The following is a 25057-nucleotide window of genomic DNA, read 5'->3' as shown; positions in this document are numbered from 1 at the left end:
CATATATTCAACCGAGCAAGAGAAACATTTAGCTCATGAATTTTCATCCTCAACAGCCACATCCTATCATCCGATAACATACCCTCCGCTTTCTCCAACTGCAACTTAAAGATTTCCTCCTTCAATGAATCCTTGAAAACTGAAAGATTGTGAAGCTTAACTCTACTCCAGAAAAAAAAAAACTTTTAAAGTTCTGCTGAATTTTTTATTTAGAATCTAGACATAATCACCTCTTACCGACATGTTCCAAGATTTATAAACAATCCCAGTAGAGAAGCATGGAACGAAGACCAAACATCTTCAAACATAATCCTTGTACTCTGACGAACATATGGTTTGAAGACTTTCAAAGCAATTGAACAATGGTCCGAAGAAACCCTTGAAAGATGCCTGACAGCCGCAAGATGAATCATATTGAAAGCTTTGGAATTGAGTAGACATCAATCAAGCCTCTCCAAAATACGAGCATTCCCACTTTTGTTATTACACCAAATAAATTTTGGACCCAAACAGTTCAAATCATGAAAATCATTATTGCTCATAAACATCCTCATCTCCTTTGACCCTTGAGAAAAGACAAATTTCTTACCCCCCCCCCCTCTTCTCTTCTTGAGATAGAATACAATTAAAATCCCCACCAATAACCAAAGGAAAACAATTGCAAGAAGCCAACAACAAACTATTCCATAACTCCCTTCTTTTAAAAACATCTTTACTAGCATACACTGTGGATAAAAGCCAAACACTTTTACCTAAGATCTCCAATTCTTCAAAAAACGCTTGAGATGAAGCCACCTTCATAACAAACAAAGCCATATCAGCCCTCCAAAACACTATAATCCCACCAAATAATCCTATCGATGGAACAAAGAAAAAATACCACACCTCACCCAAAAACCTATTGACTTCCATCCAGTTTAAAGGAGAAATTTTAGTTTCAACCAGCCCCACAAAAAACACACCATGATCTTTCACAACTTCTTTCAAGTATAGAGAGGCCTCCTTTTTTTTTGCACCTCTACAATTCCAAAAAACAATAGACTCCATCAAGAAACAAAGGGGGAAGGATACTTACAGGCCCAAGAGATTTAATCTCCTTCTAAAGCTTTATTTTACCTCCAGCTGAATAAGTTTCATTAGCAATAACATCATGATTCCCACAGTCAACTTTGTTATCAGATTTGCTTTCCAACCCACCTCCATCTCTGCAATCCAGTCCCAAAGCCGACTCCTCACAGCATTCAGAACATTGAACATGTTAGCTGAACACGGAAGATTATTCAATCCAGGTTCCACATGAGAATCAACAGCAACTTCCCCAGAATCCCCTGGAACAACAACAGAAAATTTCCTAGAATCAACAGGAAATTTTACAGAATCCTTTGGAACTTTTGGGTTCAATACAAGTCCTCCCACATCTTCACAATCAACGTCTCTCTGCACCTCACCCTCTTCTAAAACCTCTGGCAGATCTTGATTACTCAAAGAACTAATCTTCGTATCATTGTTAACCTCCGAGGTAAGAGAAGTCTGACCAACATTCTTCACCAGAACAAACACTCCACCATTAGAACCAGACCTCTTATTATTATCCCGGCCTTTATATTGTCTTCCTTTAAATGAAGCAGACACAACCTTTCTCCTTCTATTATAGCTTAAATGAACCCAAGTGCCATAATCAGCACCATTCTCCATTCCTTCTGATAATGAAACATCTGGATTTTTTTATTCAACTTTCAGCTTTGATACTTCATTACCAACATCAGATTTAGGCAATGATACTTCATGAACAACAGCAGATTTCTCCACTAACAAACATTCATTAACAATGTGTCCAATCTTTTCACATTTGAAACAAAAAGTAAAAATCTTTTCATATTGGATTTTTTGAAAGAATCTGCCCGCTGAGCTTTCCACCAAAACACCAAGTGGAAATTGCTTATTTAGGAAAACTCGAACACAACCTCTAGCATACTCCCTTTTTCCCCGTTGAAACATATTTCCATCAACGAAAAGAGGAGTACATATTAAAGAAGCAATCCTTGCAACATTTATTTCATCCCAACAATAAAGAGGAAGGTGAGGCATTATGATCCAAATTGGGGATGAGAAGCCTTTTAATGAAGTAGAAGAAAAGCTCGGACTCGACCACTAACATACCAAGGTCCACCTGATAATACATTCTCCATAGATTCAACCAAACAGAAAGAACATAAAACCAAGCCTAGTCCAAGAGTAGTTAGATGGAATTTACCAAATGGTAACCATTGACGACGCAACTCCCTTGCAATAACATGAGCAGGGATATCTTTTCCAAAGACTTTCACAACTACCGAACACATCAACTTTTCCGAATTAGCTAGAACACTTGCTTCATGCAATTTAATTCATAGTCTGTCTGCAGTGGTGAAGGAGTCATCCTAAGAAAAATTAACCTTAATGTTCAGCCTCTTATTCCAAGAAATAGCCATATTTTTAGTAACTGAATCACCATCTATCTCTTTAATTCCAATATCTCCCACTTTGGTTGATGAAATCAAATTCACATTATCCTTCGAGGCATTAAGACAAACACTTGAAGTCTTATCACAATCAGTCTTCAATGGTGTACTAGAAGTCATTGACTATGGAGATTCAGGTGGGCGGAAGGTGGTGCTGCGAGGGGAAGTCAGCCTGTGCAGAACCATTGTTTCACATAAAATCATGGTCAAGGTGATAAAAGGAGCAGGTTGGGCTACTTGGTGGAGTTGCAGAGCCGGGAGATGATCCGAGATTTTAAGTGGGTCAAGGTTCCTGAGTGTGTGCATCAGCTTCTGCAGCAATTTCTTGAGGTTTTTGATAGGAAATACTTGATTTCAAGTATTTCCTAATCACTTTGGCAACAAATCTCAAGAACAACTGCTGTCCACAGCAGGAAAACAGCCCAAAACTGAGGGAAAACAGAGAAAAACTGCAGCAAACACAGATAAAATACTTGTATTTTACTAATAGATGCTAGGAAAATAGCAAAGATACAAGGATCCTCTATTCGAGAGGAGGATCGCACTCTCCCAATCTCTAGAATACGATCTAGAGCCAAAATCAACAAGAAGAACAAGAGAAATTTCAAAACAAAATCACATAACCCTAAACCTCCCCATTACTCCCTACTTAATGCATACAATTCAAAATAGATACAAAAGGACCTAATTTCCCTCACTTCCCCTCATTTTGGCTCCAAGAAACAACTTGAATTTCAAGTGGACCCCACCTCTAGCCTTCATGCGGCTTCCGCCTGCTGTTCCGCCTGCCCCCTTCTTCGGTAAAAGCGAACCGGCCCACTGGGTTGGGCCGACTGGACCGGTCCAGGGAGGACCGGTCTAACAGTTTTCCAACAACCGAGAGGATTACCACAACCCTGGGAGCATGATCATGCTATTATCCAGAAAGAGGGAGCTTCTCCAATCAGTGTTCGACTATACCAGTACCCACAATTTCAGAAGGATGAGTGTTTTCTTCTCTCTTGTTTCCTTTTCAAGACGCATCAATCTAACAAGGTACGAGTCAATCTGCTATGACCCACCGACCACCTATTAAATACCTAAAAATGTATATGCAAGTATTAGTTCCTTGATTAACTTGACCCTTTTGAGGGAAAGTGGTGAAAAGGACAAAGGAATTAATAACGAGCATCTAATAGGTCTACCAAACATTTATAAGAAAGTAAATACAATTTTATCGCCATGTATTACTGTAATCTCTATTGTTGTATAGAGTAATTCTCATAATAACAGTGATATGACACCATTCATAATTGGATCCAATAGGAAACACTCTTGCACTGGGATTCCTTACCCTTTGAGCATTTTGGTGGAAAAGTAGAGATTTGTAAGTGTGACAAAAATGGATCCTACCGAGTTAGCTTTGTCTAGCATTAAACTAAAAAAAAGGCCGCCAAAACAAAAAAGAGGACAAGTGACCCCTTGCTGAGTAACAAGTTGATGGTAGCGCCCAAAATATGCAAGCATCCACTAAGCCCACTATCGTTTAGCCCTAAAAATGAGAGTGAAAATTGAATTGGAAGTGGCGAAGGTGATTGTGATCTATGGATCCCTCTATAGCCATAACTGTGGACGACAATGCAGCGAAACCCTAGCAGACTGATGCTCTTCTTTAATTATAAAGACGTGTCGCAGAATTTGAGAATATGTGGTGAGTTCCTCAAGTTTAGAGGCGGCGCCTATGGATGAGGTGGCCTTTACTAAGGTTATAACAATCTCTAATGGGGCCAAGTGGTGGCTCCAACCAAGGAAGGTATGAAGAAAATCCACCTTCGATTTTAAAGTGAGCTTTGTCGGGTGGACGAGTGTTCATTGCAAATGAGCCAATAATATGCATCTCCTCGAGCAAGCTATTGGGACATCTGACAAGCGAGGTCAAGGTGTTGGCTTGGACGCAATGGGCATCAGGATTGTATATGAAGACGATGATCATGCATGATAGACTTCTAGCAGTCAAAGTATTTTAGACAAGGAATTTTCTATTGTTGACTCTTCAAACACAAGGGTGCCTCCTGTAAGCAGAGCACAAATTGTTGAGCCTTCACTCATGACGAGGCCTGCCTCTCTAAAAGTTCCCTGTTTCTTCACCAAAGATAAAGGAACAAGCACATTCCACAACTCGCGAATGATAACAACATAGTTTTGGCAACATAAATGACAAATGAGTTTACATATGCAATAAAGCACTAGTGTAGTCTTTCTTTTACTTGTTTTAGGTAGAATTGTTCTTTAGTAACTTGTTGATGATGTGAAACATGCAAGCAAACAAGAGTTATTTTTTGGAAATTAACAATAGATTGAATGTTAACTTTGCTAATTAAAAACTTATGTTTCATCAAGTCAAATTCTTATAATTTTTCGTAAGAAGATTAAGTAATAGCAAGCGATTACAAAGAGAATATTAAGACGATAACAAATAACAACGAAAACAAAATAGTAAGGCTAATAGCAACAAAACAAAAATCTCGGCCTAACATCAAGAATTGTTCAGCACGAGTTCCTTCTCACTCGCTCCTGAAGTTGGGGTTTAACGAAGGAACGGTAGAAGCAACCCTAATGATGCTACCACGAGACAAGTGGCGCGTAAGGTCTTGTTCGCCAGAGAAGTAGCCGAAGGAGGAGAGGTTGTTGATCAGCCGACGAGTTTCCAATGTCCCTTGGGTCGTTGATCTTCAATCGTCTCAACGAGGCAATAGAGTATGCGGTTGACGTACCTTTCCATAGAATCTTCGCAATCCCAATCCGGATCGAAGAAAGGAGAAAGTAAGATATCGATTTATCCTTGAGCATTGTAGATGAATCCGTGGTCAACCTCAGGGTCGGCCATACACCAATGGTAGAAGGGAGGAAGCAGCTTGTCTTCTTTTCTTGGCTTCAAAAGACATGGAGGGTTTAGGATTTCCAGGAGAGAGAATGCAATTGGAAGGGGGTGGCTAAGGAGAAAGAGGGAGACGGCTTGGGTTATGTGGGATCTAGGTTTAGGATTTGGGAGGAGTGGTTATTAATAAATCTGAAATTAATTTTAGATTTGAATAGTTTGGGAGGGAATTAAATTTGAAAGTTGAATTCAAATCCATAAATCTTAGGACTTCAATTGGAAAATCAAAGGGAAGCCCAATGATGGGGCCAGCAGCTTGAAGAGAGGAAGGAGGGGATTGGGGAGGGGTTTAACAGCTTCCAAACAAGTCTTTGTAAATTTGGAAGGTTAATAATAAATCCAATCTAATTTAATTTTAAATTGGACTTATAATTAAACACTTTCCTTATTTAGATTTTGTAAATATGAAAAGTATTTGAAATTCAAATTTGGATTTCAAATAAGTCCAAATCTTTCCTTGCTTGCTTGAGCTAATTTAGGAAACCCATCATGATGATTGAGATCATCCTAATGGAGGTGGTAAGGGGGTGGGCCAGCGGTGGAGCTTAGAAAAAGGGGGTTTGGTCGGCAGTTATGAGGCCTTGGCCGGCGGTGGGGGTGGGAAAGGGTTTGGAGTCAAAGGATTTTATGGTGGTGTGAAGGTGGTTGGTGGTTTAGGGTAAAGGGGTATGTGGCCGGGGGCATTGGGGAGTTAGATAGGGGTCGGCGGGTGGGGAAAAAAAGAAAGTGGAGGAAGAAGATAAGCCATAATCCATGGACTCTTCCAATAACAGGTGGGTATTGCGCTCGCCCTCACCACTAATACCTCTGTAGTTATAAAGAGTTATTATGGAATAAAAAATTTCTGGTTTCCTTCTATTTTCCAACTTCCTTTTCTCTTTCTCTTTCTTTCGGAGTTTACACCTACTCTAAAGGTGCCTCGTCTTCTTGATTGGTCAAGAAGTTTAACAAATAGTGCTTTGTTGAGCTAAACTCACATCCCCTCTTCTCTTCCTGCCAATCAACACACTATGTCAGTCGAGCCCTTGCCTCATTCTTTCAGCCGCATTCTCCATCAGCCAAGCATTTCTTCCGCAACAGTACTTCAGGCCTTCGATTTGGACACATTTTCTAGTTCAAGAACAGCAGCAATGTTCACACACAAACGTTTTGTGAAATCTGCCACCTGTTGCAGCCGTTCTTTTCAAGCACAACAACCATTTGTGCTCCGCTGTTCTCAAGAATATAAACCCTCTGTTGCAGCCGCACCCGTGCAGTTTTCAACAAAATCAGCCTGTTGTAGCTGTTTGATTTGGCATTGACGACAACAGCAGCTTCAACCATCTGTTCCCGGTTAACATCCAACCCAAATCATCATCTTCTGGCCACTGAAAGAAACATCACAGCCAGCTCAGTCCACAGCCGCTAGTCCGTGGATAACAATCATTTAACCGCAACCTTCCTTTCAAACACTCATGGCATTCAAGATAACATCAGGTTCTGTGTTACTTATTAGTTATTTTAATTTCTTGTTTTCGTGATTTCATTTTTTCTACTAGTTTTTTCTTTCTTTTCACAGTTGCAGGTTCTTGTTTTAAAGCACCATCTGGCCACCATCTTTTCTCATCCTCTATCAATCTTACACCATGAAAGATGCAAATTTAGCTGAAGCCCTACACACCATGCAAACCAACCAATAATTATAATTTCAGGAAATCCAAAAATCCCTCCAACAAGCTGATCTCCAATTTGCATCCATTAGAACATCTCCCCAACGATTCCATGTTTTTATGGATTCTGTTCACAAATGCCTAGAAACCTTATGCACTGACCGTTCTCACCCCAACAAGACTCTCTTGCTCCAGCCGACATTCTAGGATCGACCAACCAAATCCCTTCACATTATCTATCCCCACCTCCCACGAATTTTTCTTTTCTTAAAACCAAGAATATTTAACTTCCTCATTTTAATGGGTCACACGTAAAAACTTGGATATTTAAAGCACAATAATAATTTGATTTTCATAACACACACAAATGCCATCATGGTCTCATCGCCTCTTTTCACCTCAAAGGTCCAACAGCTATTTGGTACCAATGGTTGCATATGAAGGGTTACTTATTTTTCTTGGCCTAACACAATCCTTAATTTACAACAACGATATGGCATTTCCTCATACGAAGATTTACATGGGAATCTTTTAAAACTAACTCAACAAAATTCTATCATAGAATACCAAACAGCATTTGACATTGATTTTAAAGTCCTTAATTATCTGAATCTATACTTAGTTATTTCATATCAGGACTTAAACATGAAATCTAACATGAACGTCTTCTTGCACGATCTACATCCCTCTTGGATACTATGGAATTAGAACAACGTCATGAAGCAAAAATTCAAGATTTTTTTTTCTTTTCCTTCCTCCTCTTGGCCGAAATCATACCCTCCTACTCTCAACTACATCTAATTATTTACATAATAGCATCAATTCAACCACAATATCACCTCCCATTTCTCGCGTCCCTCTTCCCTCTTTTAGACTGAATATCCTCAAGCCTCCAAATCTTCTAATATGAAAACTCTCACCAGCCGAAATTTAGTTTTTCATTCACAAAGGTCTATGTTTCAATTGCTCCGTCAAAAAATCTTCGAAAAAAAAAATTCCTTCAAATGGAGAAAGACACAACCTCAACTACTTTTCAAAATCTCAAATTAACCATAACTACTGCACCAGTCTGAGCCTTACCGGATTCATAAACACTTTTATTCTTGAAACAAATGCTTTAAAAGCAAGCATTGGTGCGGTTCTCTTAAAAAATAATCATCCTATTTCCATTTTTAGCAAAAAAAAATAAGCATAAACTCTCTACATTACAACTTATCCAAGAGGATTATATGCTATTATTGAAGTTGTTTTTAAATGGCATCAGTATTTGTTAGGCAATGAATTTATTATTCTTACCAATCATAAAAGCTTATGAGAACTTGAAACTAAGGTAATCTAAACTCCTAATCAACAATATCATCTTTGAAAGCTTTTAGGATTAAATTTTTTTCATTGAATATATGCAGGAAAAAACAAATATCGTTGGAAAAAACAAATATCGTTGTGATTCCTTATCTAGAAAACCAAAAGAACTGTCGACTTCTCCTCCTGCTTTACTAGCCTTAACTAACTTTTCTCTTTCTCTAATTAATGACTTTAAAAAAGAATCAATTTATTCTCCAAATATTCTTCATATTTCTTCTCATCTTTCTAACGGACAACTCTCTAATAGAGTTTATCAATTTCATGACCACATTCTTTATTATAAAGGTCGAATTTATCTCTCTAAGGATTCTACCCTTAAACACCATATCCTCATAGAATTTCGTTCAAAACCTCTTGTAGGGCATCAAGGCATTCTTAAGACAATCAAACGAACATGAACTAATTTTTATTAGCCTAATCTTCATCAAGACGTTGCTTATTTTGTTAGCAAATATATTACTTGTCAAGAAATCAAGTATTATACTCATCCTCCAGCAAGCCTTTTATCTCATCTATCTATATCTTCACAATGGGGAGACTTGTCTATGGACTTCATTATTGGTCTACAAAATTCTAAAGGTTATACTACTATTTTGGTTAAGGTTGACCGCTTATCCAAATCAGCGCACTTTGGTCCCTTACCAACCAAATATTTCACTTCTAAAATTGCTTATCTTTTTGCACATATGATTGTTTGCTTACATCATTTTCCAAAAACCATCATGTCCAATCGAGATAGTATATTTTCAAGTAACTTTAGCAACATCTCTTCTCTTTAAGTGTACCAAATTATATTTTAGTACTTCATATCAACCTGAAGCAGATGGTCAAATAAAGGTTCTCAATCATTGTTTAGAACAATATCTTCGTGCTTATACATCCTCTACTCTCAAGTTATTATCATTATTTCTTTGTTGGGCAGATTTGTGCTATAATACATCATACAATACAGTCATTAAAATGTCACCGTTTCAGGCTCTATATGGCAGACTTCCACCTTCCATCTCTTCCTATATTCATGGCACATCTAACCTTTCCACAATCGATACTCACTTAACAAGCCGGGGATACCATTCTCCAAACACTCCAACAAAACATACAAAAATGACAAATTTGAATGAAAACTATGAAAAATCAAGATTGTAGGGATTTGCACTTTTCCTTAGGTGATCTAGTTATGGTCAAATTATAATCATTTTGAAAAAAACTTATTTGTTAATCTACCCATTCTAAACTCGCTAAGTGATATTTCAACCCATTACAATTCAAGAAGTGATTAGCTTCGTAACCTAGCACATGCACCTACCTTTTGAAAGCAAAACACATCTAGTTTTTCATTATCCAACTCCGTGGTCAACCTCACCAACAGATTGTGTTACAACAACAACAACATCATCATGCCTTTGTCCCACTGCGTGGGGTCAGCTACATGAATCATTTTTCTCCATTGTATCTAATTAAAAGTCAAATTCTCATTTAAATCTAATAAAAAAAAGAATATTTCTAATATTTTCTAACTATGTCTTTTCAGGTCTACCTCTACCTTTCTTAACATAAGTCAAATCATGTACCTCAACTTTCCTAATCGGGTCATCAGAAGGCCCCCGTTTGATGTGACCAAACCATCTAAGACGACTCTCTATAATCTTGTCTTCCATTGGAGCTACTCCAACCTTTTCACATATATGCTCATTTTGTATCCTATCATAAGGGTAAAGCCACACATCCACCTGAGCATCCTCTTCTCTGCAACACTTAACTTAATATTATGCTTCTCTTTTAATGGCCAACATTCGGCACCATAAAGCATTGCAGGTCTCACCACCATCTTATAAAATTTTCCCTTAAGTTTGAGAGGGACTTTTCTATCACACAACAAGCCTGATACATTCCTCCACTTCAACCATCCAACTTGAATTCTGCTGATAATATCCCCATCTATTTCACCATAACTCTGAACAACATATCCAAAATATCTAAAACGTGTACTATTATTAATGACTTGATCGCCCAAAGTTACAATCCCCTCACAAGGTTTATTGCTACTAAAATTACCAATAGATCTTGTTATAACGAAAATTAAATCGACCAGATGATGCCACATGGGAATATTTTGCAGCAGTTTCTTCCTCTTTCCTTCTCTCAACCTTGAGAACAAGGCTATTTTCCAAGAAGGCAAGAGTGCTAAACATCAACATATTGTATTGGATCCAAAATTTGTACAATCCAAATGCAAAGCATCGACTACAAATATGGCATAACAACTAATTATGAAGGTCTACCAAAGAAGAAGGAATAAACACATTCCACAACTCGCAAATGATAACAACATAATTTTGACAATATAAATGAAAAATGGGTCTACATATAATAAAGCACTAGTCTAGTCTCTCTTTTGCATGGTTTACGTAGAACGGTTCTTTAGTAACTTGTTGGTCTACCTAAGTATTATAAATACATCTCTAGTTGTAAAGACTTGGTATAGATCTAATTTCTTCTTCTCTTCTCCAACTTCCGTTCCTCTTCCCCTTTCATTGGGAGTTTACAACTACTATAAAGGTGCCTCATCTTTACAGCTGGTCAAGAAGCTTAACACGAGCGAGTCCCTTGGAGGGAGCCAAGGAGGAGCAAGAGCAACTTGCCAAATGGACAAGGATAGAGGTGGCATCCCCTACACATCCTAAGGTATCAATTGCTAAGAAGATTGTGACAAGCAAGAAGCCACAAGCACCTAGGAAGAGTAAGGGGGCGATAACACCCCTAGTCACAAAGACTTCCAAAGCGCCTCTTCTAGCACGTACAAAAGGAGTCATCATTGATTAGGAGGCGGCCAAGAGCGCTGAAAGAGGTGGGCTGCCCTACACCATTGGTGCTAATACCATGCAACAGTAAGCAAGTCATAAAAATCGAGGTGTAATGAGATAAAGAGGAGTACTGCTACTCCCTTGGTCTTGACTAAGAGGAGGTAGGTTTCTCTATTAGTGAAGCAACACCATCCTCCAAGATGTTTTGACCAAAGCCACCTCATATATTCAAGGGACACTTGAGGAGGATCTCAATGTCTTCAATGATAGCAAGCTTGGCTTCATGGCAATAAACTCGATGGACTACTCTTAACAAACCACTTATACATTAGTTCATAGTTAATGGTAAGCTATTGTGAAGGTGGACTCCTTGAGAAGGTATGCGCTCCATTCAGGAATACTTGAAAGTGGAGAGGTCGGTCAAGCTTGCTACAAAGGACAAAGTTGAGAAGCTACATAGCAAGTTTGGCAAAAGAGAAGAGCTATGAATATAGACTTGACAGAGTCATCGCTGAAGGAGGCATCACTGAAAGCAAAGGAGCTAGTGTCCATGGAGTCAAGGCAAACAAGGAAAAGTACACCTCTTTCTTCATGTCTAGTACACACCATAAGATCTTTAGCCAAAAATATGATGGGGTCCAAGATCCTACCATCTTCTCCTACAAATCTTTGGTACCTAGGGGCCTTAGTTCTCTTAGGAGTAATCTAAGTGACTCATTAACTCTAACCTAAGTAAGAACTCAGTAGGTTCTTATCGTAGTTAGTCATTCCCTGATATTACAGTGTCGAGTTGTTTAGGTTTGTCAATGAAATTCCAACTTATCAATGCTCAACAAAGGGATGTGAATAGTATGACTCACAACTTGGCGAATAAAGACTCGTTTCTTAATTCTCGATTGCCCAATTTTCCCATACGAGTTCCCCAAGTAATCAAGTATCGCAAGCATACTAGACGGGCAAGCTCAATACTTAATCTGGAGGGAGTATGTGAGTTCCCTGATCAATATTAATTTAGAGAAAGCACGAGCAACCCAAGCCTAATTTTACATGGTCATGCAATTGGAATTACAAACTCACCTAATAGAACTCACTTATATAGAAATTGTAAAAGATATATATTGAATAAAGACTGAATTGGAAAATTTTTCTTTATTATGGAAAATTTGAATATGCTGATTCAAGGAAAAACATTCCCTCAACGGTAAAAGATCATTAGGCCATCAACGCTCCATGTCCTCAACACCTTCATTCCTTTGTAGGTTTGTGTTTGATATGCTCCTAGGCCAACTTGCTTCTTGATAATGTAGAGGCCATCTCATGTTAACCAAAATTTGTTAAGGATGAATTAGCAAGCAATAGCATCTTCAAAGTTTCTTGCTCGTTGCCATGAGAATTGAAATCGACTACGAAGTCTGCTAGTGTTTTAGCCTTAATGGCAATCCTTGGTGTGTAAAAAATTTAAAACGTGCTCAGTTCCACTAACCACTTCAACAATCTCCAAAAATGATCAGGCTTGGTGACTACTACCTTGACCGGATGATCAATAATGACTTGAATGGAATGAGCTTGAATGAATGATCTGAGTTGCTGAGCCAATATCCTTAAAGCCCATGTAAGCTTTTCCATGATTAGATACCTTTGTTATGTGTCCCTTATTATTTTGCTCACATATTATACTGGTCATTACTTCTTCCCTTCTTCGCTTCTTCCCTCTTCCCTAACAAGCATTGAACTGACAGCATTCTCATCTACTCTAAGATATAGCAATAAGTTTTCCATGATTGAATGCCTTTGTTCAGTGCCTCTTATTATTTTACTCACATAGTATCATAGCCATTGTTTCTTCCCTTCTTCTTTAACAAGAACTAAAACGATAACGTCCTCATCTACACTAAGGTTTAGGAGGAAGTTCTCGTCCGATCTTGGCCTTTGAAGCAAGAACAATGAGGAGACAAGAAGCCTGAGTTGTTGGAAGATGGCCTTGCATTTTTCTCCATATGAACTTCTTGGCATTTCTAAATACTTTCAATAATGGGGAGCACCTCTCGCTCAGTCAAGATAATAAAGCTATTTTAATCAGCGACTAGCCAAGTGAGTAGCTACACCTCCTTTGTTGTCCTTGGTGATGCACATTACTAATCGCCTTCACATATCAAGATTGACCTTGATACCTTCAGGGTGAGGAGAAAGCCTAGAAATTTTTTAAACTTGCACTAGAAGTATACTTCAGATTTTTTCTTTTTTTTAAGTATACTTCAGATGATTTTTTTTTCCACTTTCACATAAGTACTACGCATTTTTTTTATACTTCAAATGATTGACAAGCATGTCATACCTATTTAGAGTTGAGAACATCTCCTTCAAATATTTGTTGTGCTGCTCTGTGACGTGCTCTTCACTGGCAAGTCATCCACATAAACGTCCATATTTATTCTTTTTTTTTTTCTTTGAAGACCCAAACCATTATCCTCTCGTAGGTCGCCCCCGTGTTCTTCAACCCAAGAAAACAAACTTTACAACAATAAAGTCCCTTGTCCATGATAAAAGAAATCTTCTCACAATCACCAGGGTACATTGTTTTGATGATAGCTAAAGAAAGCATCTAGGAAACTTATTACCACATAGCTTATTGCCCAATCGACCAAGGAGTCTATTTTAGGCAGTATATAGTCATCATTTAGGCACGCCAAGTAGAGATTTGTAAAGCCTACACATGCCCTCCACCTACCTATCGCCTTTTACACCAACATCAAATTGGAGATCTAGTTTGAATATTGTACCTCCCCAATGAAGCCAATCTCAAGCAGCTTCCGCACTTTTTTGTGATGGGCTCAACCAATATTCTGTCGCCTTCCTTATCTTTTGCTTTAGTTTCCTTCACCTTCAATTTGTGGAAGGCAACGTCTACGTCGATTTTAGCATATGCATCATTATCCACACAAAAATACCTAAGTCATCCCTAAAAGCTTGGACGACTTGCCTCGATTCTCTACACTAAAGGAAGAACTTATTCTCAGAGTTTTTGATGCAACCAAAAAACACAAACAAACTTTAGCATTGCAAAAGATAAACGTCTTCCTTAAACATAAATATGACAAACATAAAACCATATAACTTATATTAATTTAGAGAAGAATGATACAAGTGGGGCGGAAACCGTGGATAGAGAAGAAGGGATTAGAAGTCCAAGATGAATTATAAGAGGAGAAGGGGAAATGAGACTTAGCTCGCAAGCTAAAAAATCCGCAGGTTTTTATATTCCAAATATTTTCACACAAAAACCTCTCTCTTAAACAGCACCAAACAGTGCTATATATAAGGAAAAAAGAATCCAAACAGCCCCCAAAAGGTGCCGCCCAAGCAACCAAACAAAACAGGGGTAGTTTAACTAAGTTCAATCGATGCCGGCGAGTCGAGTCAAATTAGGCACGGCAAAGTTTAACTAAGTTCAATCGATGCCAGCGAGACCCATCGAGAGCGATCTGAATCAAATTAACGTTGAATCAAGTGTAGTTTTATCAAATTCAACCTAAATAATGTTCAATTAAAGTCTAATTTTGACCCAATTAGTTCATTTAAGTGCTAACTAAAATCCAAATGGCTTTCTAGATAATTTAAATCTCCATCCAAATCAAAAAAACTATTTGATAACTCTGATTCATCACAAAGCCCGATTCGGTAATGCTTCAGTGACCCAGTCGCATATCATGCTTATTTCGGGAAGGTTCAGAGGACTTTAGGAGGATCGGACATGCCAGTGCTTCTTTTCGCGTGGAACCGAGCTGGAGCTCTCTGTATTGGAAGGAAGAGAGACTCCATCTCTTTTTTTATCTCCTCCCATTGACATAATACAGAGGATCGGCCCTTACTCTCGATCTCTCTCTCAACTCCCTGATTATTCGTGCGACTCCCCCAGGCAGAACCCCTCTCCCTTCCACCCCTTCTTCTCCATGGCATTCACATACTCAAAGCAGCCCAACCTCTCACTCCCTTGCGACCCTCCTGCTCGCGAAGCCTCCGAGACCCAAGTCCCGGCTTCATCTCTCCGGCCCAGACCAGAAACCCCAGCCGAAGCCCCATGCCAAACCTTCCATCCTTTGTACCAGCTCCAGTCGGAGCCGTCCAACAACAGGCATTAATTCGACCTCCTCCATCGTAACCGATGTGAGCTCTCCTCTCGTAGGCATGTATATTCTCCCTCTCTTCCTCTCAACCTTATTCTCTTTCTCATTCTTCTCTTTCCTTTTCTCCTTTTTCCACCTCCTCCCTCTTCTTCTCCTTCTATCTATGCTTCTTACGTCCCTTTTCCTTGCAAACAATTTAAAATATATATATATAAACAAAAAAAAAAATCAGTGGTAGGGTCATATCCAATTTCTCTTAAGGTTTGGAGGGCTATGGAATGTCTCATGACAAATTTAAACTACTTGTGATTTATGTTTGATTTGTATGCTTCTTATGATTTGCTTTCATAATGCTTTTCCCATCATCATTTGGGAGTGGCTTGATAGGATGTTTCTTTATGACATTAGAAGGGTGTTTGATAGTTGAGCCCTTGTTCCTACTATTCATTTCGTTATAGTTGAGCCCTTGTTCCTACTATTCATTTCGTTTATAGAATCTCAACCTATATGCATGTCATCTCTTGAGAATGATGAAAAAGAATGAGTATTTATGTTGATATTGATTTGTATTTGACTTGTTTTCTTTATAGCCATTTGTGATTGTTAAATCTCAGGATGATTACAATTGTTCACTATTTCAAAAGCTTGATGAGCTTTGTGTAATCGTGAAAATAGGAGCTTCTATGTGGATATGTTTTAAATGATTTCATGAACATTGCACATTAGTTGTCTGATGAAATGCTCTTAAGAAGTTTCATGATGAAATTCTCTTTTCTTTTATCTTGCCAAAGCCTTACATGAATATTAAAGATTTTGACATTATTAAGCACTCGAAAGATTATAAATATGATGAATCTCCAATCAAACTTTATGAATAGTTGAAATAAAGTCTCACGGTGTCCTTATGTAGAATGGATTCATGTTCTTATTTTCGTATATGTGTATGTTATCGGAGTTGAATGGTTGTCATGGAATTTGCATATATCTTGCTTAATTTGTCAATTCATATTTGCCAACTATTTGGAGAATATGAGTTTGGAGAGATTTAAGATAATCAAGTATGCTTAATACATACTTTCTTGCTTCATGATCGGTTGGATTTTCTCTTCTTTAAGTCTATATTACTTTAAATATCTTTATGTGCATATTTTTCAAGGTAATAAGGAATGAGATATATGGTATGTGTTGTTTTCTTTTGTGTTGGTGAGGGCATGGTAGCTTAAAGACAACCTAGAGCTTCTAACACTAGTGGTTAATTTGTAGAATCAAATTTTATGTTCACTCTTGAATATTCAAGCCCTCTTTCTCTGTCTTCTTCTCATTTTGGATTCTCGTTCAAATGAATTTTCTAGGGAATAAACCTATAGCTTTATGTCTTAAGAAAGAAATTCATTGCATTTCTTGTAGACTTACATATTCGGAAAGATGTTTTGTTGGCAATCGTTCTTGGAGAGATACTCATGGAAAAATCTTCTCTTTTGAATAAGTTTGCATAGATTCAATGGGATATTGTTTTGAGTAGAATGTGGGCTTGAACCTCGGAGGACAATGAGGTTGCATCAAGTTTTCTTCGTTTTTGATGAAAGTGGAAAGTTTGTTGAAAAATATTTAATGTCTTGTGAATTCGATGTGGTATTACTCATGCTGTTGAAACATTTTTCTAATGGTTGGAGAAAATAAGTTGGCATCAACTCTCCTTTCCTATGAGCTTTGGGTTTCAATGCTAAGTGGATTAGTTTTCTTGCTAGCTAATATGAAGTGTGATAGCTCTTGATTTCTTGAGTTGTATTTGGTTACAACAAGCAAGATATATGATGTTGTCAAATATTATTTTCTTTCTTAAGTTCTTGAGCTATTATGTTTTGATTTGCTAAGTGAAGCATGGTTGTTTTCTTTCTTCCCAATAGCGTGTGATTTTGAATTCTTGGCAAGCTATGGTTATGAACTTGATATCTTATTGAAAATTCCATTTCTGATCTATGTTGGCCTCAATTTTTGGAGGATGCATGGTTCGAATGTAAAATCGTATGCTTCATGTTGATAGGTTTCATGAATTATTTAGAGAAGTGCATGAATGTTTGAAAGTGTTCATAAGTCTTTTATAAAGCATCTTTAGAGAAGTGTTGGAGAGTCTCATGAGTTCCTATATTATTGAAAGCTTTACGAAATATTTTTGTGAACTGTTAGGAAGGCTTTATAAAGTGTTCTTGTTGGAAAAATTTTATGGATTTATCGAAAATATTTGTTTTTGCGTTGGAAAAAGCTGTAGCAGATTTTATATAGGGAAGTTTTACTAGTTGCTTTACTTGAAGGTTCTGTGTGTTATTTTGAGGATTGGGGGGTATTATGAATGGCTTTGCATTTTGGAAGCTTGATGTTGGAAGGCTCTTTAAGTCCCCTTAAAGTGAAATAGACTTTCATGTATGAATCTTCTTTCGCTTATTTGCATTTGATTCCAAAGATGGATTAAAAGAAAAGTGGGTTGAAAGTGTGTTAAAGTTTGGAGTGGAAGAGCTTGTTTGGGTTTTGGTTTCACAACTTGTTTCTTCTTCGTTACTCTGAGTTCTATGTGGAGTGATGCGAGTAACTGTATCGAATATTTAGAGTGCTTTTTTGAAATGTGGGAAAAAAGTAGCATTAAAATTTATTTCCTCCTATTCGCGTTTGGCTTAAATGTTGAATTGGAGCAAAGGATGTGCCGAAAGAGTGTTTGGTTTTGAGAAGGCCATACCTAATAATGAGATGCTTACATGCTTTTTTTCAGAATTTGTTTCTTTCTTTTTGCGCTTGTTGGAGCTTTATGTGAAAATCATGTAAACAATTATATTAAAATATTTCTTGAATTTTGGAGAATGAATTGGCATCAAACTTCTTTTCTTGTGATTGCATATTTTGGGTGGTTTGCATTCTCTTATTTTGGGGTAGAAAGAAGAATATGTTGGATTATTTCTTTTCATGATTAAAAATGAGTAGTTATGTGTAATATTTCTTATTAGTTGTTGGGAGATGTGGTTGGAAAGTGGAATTGTGGCAAGCATTCATTCCAGTGGGTGGGGCTACGACTGTGGGGGTGCTACGGGTGGAAGCACCGAGTCGTAGCCCCCGGTACTGTAAGATTCTTGAAACTTAGAAGCCCTTAGGAGCCCTTTGTGTGTGCGTTCCCCCACCCATTAGGACATTGTAGAAACTTTAATTATTAGGTTATTTTTCTTGTTTTATTTTATTATAGATCCCTAAACTCATTTACACACGTGTAAATGTCCAACGGATTATAAACAAATTCCTTTCGTCCTATAACTTTAGTGAAACCTAAGGACAAAAACTAAGAACTTAATCTTAGAAAATTTAGACTTATGATGCATGCTCCCTTTAGGATATAAACATAAAATATAGAAATCTCAGTGACACATTATTCTAGGATTAATCTGTCATAATCTATTAGTAACTAATCAAGGAAATCGAAAACAATCCATGCCAAATGCATTAAAACACCTAATTCTTTAGCAAACCATAAATAACATACATAATCTCTAAAAAGTAAAATTTGAATATAAACTTGGACTAAAATTGATTAACATATTAATCACCCCTTAATCGAAGACTAACTAAAAAATCTATTAAAATAAACTTAGAATTAAGAGTTATAAAATTGAAGAACAAACTTAAGATGAAAAAGACTCCTAAAACTCAATTTTAATTCATTAAATTCTCTCATAATTAATTAAACACCCAACTTAAAACACCTCTCATATTGAATGCAAATGAATTAGAACTTAACTAACTAAGTGAACAACATAATAAACTCATTAAAATCTAATCATAACTTAAAATTCCAAACTTTATTAACTCGCCTAAACTTAATCAAACCTTAAGCTAATCTTTTAAAATCAATCAGCAAATCCTTTAATACACAACAAACACTCTAAAGATGAAGTTGATTGGATAGACTACTCCAAGCTACGGGGCTACGTGTCCTAAGGAGGTGTGGTTCCTTGAGCTTGGTAGCATAATGCCACGAATAAATTCAATAGAGTGTCAAAACTTTAAAATTAATTGATTATTAATGGTTTAACTAAAAAAAATTCTTAATATAATTATATCAACTTAGTTTTTAGGATGAACTACTTCGGGCTACTAGGTTAAGTGTATTAAGGAGGCCTAGACTTCGAGCCTGACGGCACAACGCCACCAACCAGTTGATTGAGAACTTAACTAATTTAACCCTTTAATTGATTATAAATTACATAAATCATATTTTCTTTTAATTTACAACCAACTAAATTAACTTAACAAAGTTGGTTACTACTGAGTAACTCTGGCCAACAAGACTATTAAGCTAGTCTTAAGGAAAATGAAATAAATCTCACGACCTCGATGAACAACAAAGGCAATAGTAAATTAAACATTAAAATATAAATAAACTCCTAAAATCAATCTTAAGACATTAATACTTAAACTTAAACTAAATTTTCCCTTTTTTGACTTTAACAAATCAAATTACAAATAAGTCGAACAAATTATCCAATATAGGACATACCTAAAACCACACATACTACTGCACACCTAGACTTATTTGTTAGGACACGACTTCTAGCTCTAGGTTAGGCCGGTGTTTTTCTTGTCTTTCTATTTATGTGATGTGGCGATTTGCATGTGAAACGTGTGTTATTTGTTTTGTTACTAGTGTTAGCTTTCTGTGATGATTTCTGAGATTATTATTTTCTTTCTGTAATGTCGTGAATGATAGACTACTTATAGATTAGTAGTGATTTTAATACTTACAATATTTTTTACAGGTGGTCATGCTCATATAGTGCTGAAAGGAAGCTAAATTAAATAAATAATATATAACTGTTACATGTGCTTCAACTGCTTAACCCCCAAATAAATAAGACCAAGACCAAGTCTGGCTGGTTTAGGCATTTTTATTTTCATATATAACTACTTAAGAAGTTTGATTATAAATGCTTAAGATAACCTTGCATGAGAGTCTAGATTTTGCTTTTATAATTTGATGTAATTTATTTTATTTATAGAGTTATGAAAGTCTATGAAATGGGGCATTTTAATAACATATTAGGGATTCAAAGAGAAAAAAAAGTCTCTTTATTGGGAATTTCTTTTCATTTGAATATCCTGCTGATGATGTACCACAAGAAGACTAAAGGAAGGCGATCCACAAAAGAACAAGAAGATGAAGATCAAGACTATAATGTCTCATTTTAAGACCAGCATCGTGCTATAGGAGTATAATCTAGTTTGTTGTCAATGGAACCTGGCCACCACTACGTTTCTGCAATATGTCGCTTGACATGGAACTTTGGATACTTTTTGCTCTAGTTGAAGCATTATTGTGATTGATTGTTTACTTTATTTGCGTAGTGGAAATTATATATTTTTCATAGGTTTCTTTCTTGCATATGCATGTGCCTAAATTTTGTTAAGCTCTTTAGGAATAAATTTTTTTCCCGTCTGCAGGTAGAGTTAAGATAATCTGACCTATAAAGATGAGGTGCTAAACCTAGGAAAGCCTAGTCTTCTAAAAAAATTATTTTTAGTTATTTTTAATATTTCATGCATTTTCTAATTTGGATACTTTAACTAGCATACATTGCATTAAAAACTGACAAAATTAAAATTTAATTGCATTAATCTTAAAAGCATAACATTATTCATAAGTACGAGACCACTCAGGAACTTCTCTAGATGTCGGCCACAAATTTCAAAAACTTAACCACCTACCTATCTTTCATACAGACCAGACAACATGAACCTTATACAATTAGGTGGTTTTAGTTGACTTTCTTTTTCATGCAAGATATAAGTCCATATTGCATTAGTTAAGTTGTGGATATTAAAACTGTATATAGTACTACTTCCCTTATAGATTTATGATCAAAGGCTAGTGGTACTGGTGTACTATTGTATGCCTTATCGGTGGGTAAGCTCTCTATCTTTCAGAGGTTATAAATCCTATATATATGCATCACATAGATGATGCAACCTCCGTCCTTCTCTCGTGCATGTTTGAATGCAATTGTCTTTTTCTCCAATTTCTCTTCTTCAGATTGATTGAGTGTTGATATAATCCACGTACGTTGATTAGCCTAATTAAGCCTATCTTCCTTTCGATTAGGAGAGTCTAGATTTTCCCTTATGTATGAGAGAATAATATTGCATCCTTAATCGAGAGTTTTCTTAAGTTGAGCCTTAAAATGTAATTAACTATAGGGGCTTGCGCCCGTGGGAAACAGATGTCCACATCAAATAAACCTCATTCGAGTTGATGTATCGAATGGGAGAAGTTTTGTGACTTTGATCAAGGTATATATATTATTACCCATCGAGATGTATATGTGAAAGCCGCTATCCTCCATGGTTAATCGTATATATTATCTCATCTGCTCTTCCATTGGCCAGCTTGCATAGAGTGTAAAGGCCTATAACTATTTTGTCCTACGGGATAATGCGATCATCTCCTTTGCATTTTGTTTCCCGTGAGCTGAATCCTTTCGGAGACCCACAAGAAGTACAACAAGCCCAAAAATCAATCAGCAAAAAAAAATCAGCTGAGATAACCAAAACACCAAGCAGCCAAGGGACAATGGACCAAGTCCAAGAAAGAAAATTCAGCCCAATAATAAATGTCTATTTAATGAAAAAATTGAAACTTTTGCCTACATCAATTCTCCCTTGGTGGAGAAATCACATCTCCTAATGAGAAAGTAATTGGACTTCCAACTTGAGCAAATTGCGTCTTAGCTAAATCCTTAGTCAAAGTAGCATATTTCTTTTCAATCATCTCCTTTTCTCAATTAAACTCGGCTAGAAGTTAAAGCTTCTTAACTTCATATCTTTCTGTACAAAAATATAAGTGTCTACGAATTTTGAGAAGCTTGATCTGTAGAGGATTAGATGAATATGCATGAGGTGGAACCCATTTGTTGTTGAAAATTTGTCTTCTGGAATCAAGCATAATTGGCTTACTTTCTTCTTCAGATTTATCTTTCTCAGAAATTTTATGTCTTTCCTCTTGTTGATTGTTCTAACTATCCTTTTTTTAAAAAAAATATCTAAAATAAAAAAAAGACTCACAACAACCTAATGCTATGATACCAAATTGATGCAACCAAAGTAGTACAACACAAACAAAAACAACTTGTATTATTGCAAAAACTAACATCTTCCTTAAGCACAATTGATTTTATTACATCATGATTGTTTATTCTTTTATATATATATATATATATACATTAAACAAAATAAAAGAAAGAAAAGAAGACACAAGACAACCTAAGGCTCTAAATACCAAATTGATGCGTCAAAAAAATAGCGCAAAGACACAAACCTTCCTTTCTTACAACATAGATAAATATACCGCTAAGATTGCAAATTAAGAGATAAATTTCTTTCTTTAAACATAGACAAACATAACAAGATAACAATATTATTAAAAACAAAGACAAACTACAACTTTTAAAAACTTAAGAAGAATGATACATGTGGGGAGGAAACCGTGGAGAGAAGAAGTAGGTAGAAGTCCAAGACAAAGTAGAAGTAGGGTAGAAGAAGTTAGCTCACATGCAAGATAACCCGTAGGTTATACATTCCAAAATTTCCTCACTAATCTCTCTCTAAACAGCAGAAAACAACCCCTTGAATAGGGATAAATGGAAATCAAACAGCCTCCCACAAGCGCCACACAATCACCAATTCAAAATAGAGAGAAAACCAAAAGAACAAGGCACGGCCAGCCCAGGAACCGAGCAACCCAGCATCCTAATAGCTAGCTCAAGAACCAAATCATCAGGAAACCCAACAAACACCAAGGAAAGGCACGGCCAGCCAAGAACCAAGCAGCCAAAACACCAATAGTAAGCCCAGGAACCAACGGCAAGCCAGGAAACCCAACAGACACCAAGGAGAGGCACGACCATCCAAGAACCAAGCAGCCAAGGAAAAATGGGTCAAGCTCAATAGAAGAAAAACAACCAACTAATAAATACCCATTTGATTTTTTTTTTTTTTTTTGCCTACATCAGATTTCTCTAACTCGGCTTTCACAGCTAAGATTTCCTCCTCTACTTTCATTGTTTCCATCCCTGGGCCATGCTCAATGTCAAGCTGCAAGACTTCCTTTTGGAAAGTCACCACCTTCCTGCTTCCCTCAAGTAACAAATGTGAGACTATGTGAGGCCGTCTCTCAAGGTTATCTGATTTTTGCAAGCATGAAATTTCACCTCCACATGATAGGTCCTACTGCTCTAAATATGTTAAGCAATGGCCTGCAAAAGAAGGCATTGTACAAGAGTGGCACGTCCACAATAACGAAGTCTTTCATAGTTGTATACTGTTAATCGCCTTCACCCAAGTGACTGGTATGGTGAGCATTCTTGTTTCTCGATGTTCTCCCAAGAAACCATACAATGGAGTTATAGTGGGTAAGCTGTAAGCAAGAAAATTTATTTTTTCAAAGACAAATTTGAAAATAATGTTAACAACAAAAAAATTACTTCGACAAATCCCATGAATTGCTAAACCTTGTCATGAGATTTATAGTATTCTCAAATCCCGTGTGGCATGAATTATGCTAAATCCTGCATAAATACATTGCCAAACAGCATCTAAGGGAATTCCATCACTAGATAAACCTGAATTACCTTTAAAAAGTGTACGTCTCAATTAAGTGATCAAAGAGGGTCTAAATTGTCAATCTTGTAATCCATCAATTAAATTTTGCAAAAGACGTTATTTAGAAACATTAAGGTTTTAATTGGGATAGTTTTCTCACTTCTTCTAAACCAGCTTTATAGTGCAAGAATTTTCTATACTTAAAAAAAGCAGTAAGAAAATTGTAAGCCATGAAGTTTCGGAATATATTTGAATCAGAAGGCATCAAACAATCTAAAGCAACACAAAAACAAAATAATTTGTCTTTACCCTAACTCTCCTTTTGGTGCTATAAATAAAATATTAAACGAAATAAAAATGGGAACCGAAAATTGACAATATAAGCCAAAAATAGATATAACAATAACAACAGAAAAAGCATTCCTTCAACATCTCAACGAACATTGCAATCCAATTGGATCTAGCTCAAAAAGTGTCTGAACGAAACTCTAGAGAAAAAGAAGGGGGATTAAGGGGTGAAGAGACCTTGGTAGGGTTCGTAATGGAAGCGAAGGGAGTGGTGCGAATTTGCTACCCCGAAGAGCTCGTCGCTCGTCTTCGCCAGGATCTTCATCCATTCAGCGCCTGCGTCGTCCCTGGGTATTCTGGGCTGTCCGTTCAATGAAGCTCGCTATAACTACTCTAAGAAAATAATAATTCGCCATACAAAAATTCGTAACTCCAAAAATATATATTTTTTTAGTTTAGTGAAAATAAAACCTACTTTAATAATTAAATCATAATTATATGTGAATTTCGTTTGAACTTTTTTCTTACAAATAAAAGCTATAAATACATTCTTATATTTAATAAATAATTTGATGCTTATTTGTATAAAATTAATTTATGTTCTTTGACTTTATTGAATGAGATCCAATAAATTTTAAAACTTGTTATATAAATAGAACAAAATTGAAGAATTATCCCATTGGATTCTATTTTGTTCATTTGTGATTCCTCTGGTGGGTTAATCATGAGCTAGAAATAGTGATTAAAGATGAACTATAAACGTGGAGTAAACAGTAGA

General features: G+C 36.5%; 1 protein-coding gene across 2 annotated transcripts in view; it reads right to left on the bottom strand.

The window, feature by feature from the left end:
• The window catches only part of LOC110102404, a 68608-nt gene extending 43919 nt beyond the window's left edge, over positions 1 to 24689 (bottom strand). For both annotated transcript variants that reach the window (XM_020830736.2, XM_020830737.2), the window contains exon 1: positions 24517 to 24689. In XM_020830736.2, coding sequence (XP_020686395.1) covers positions 24517 to 24608 — 92 coding nt within the window. In that variant the 5' untranslated portion in view covers positions 24609 to 24689. The remainder of the gene's footprint in view (positions 1 to 24516) is intronic.
• Positions 24690 to 25057: the final 368 nt, after the last annotated feature.

Source organism: Dendrobium catenatum, unplaced genomic scaffold (genome assembly GCF_001605985.2).
Source record: "Dendrobium catenatum unplaced genomic scaffold, ASM160598v2 fragScaff_scaffold_1409, whole genome shotgun sequence".
NCBI classification, from domain to species: Eukaryota; Viridiplantae; Streptophyta; class Magnoliopsida; order Asparagales; family Orchidaceae; genus Dendrobium; species Dendrobium catenatum.
This window is presented reverse-complemented; position numbering and strand designations above follow the sequence as displayed.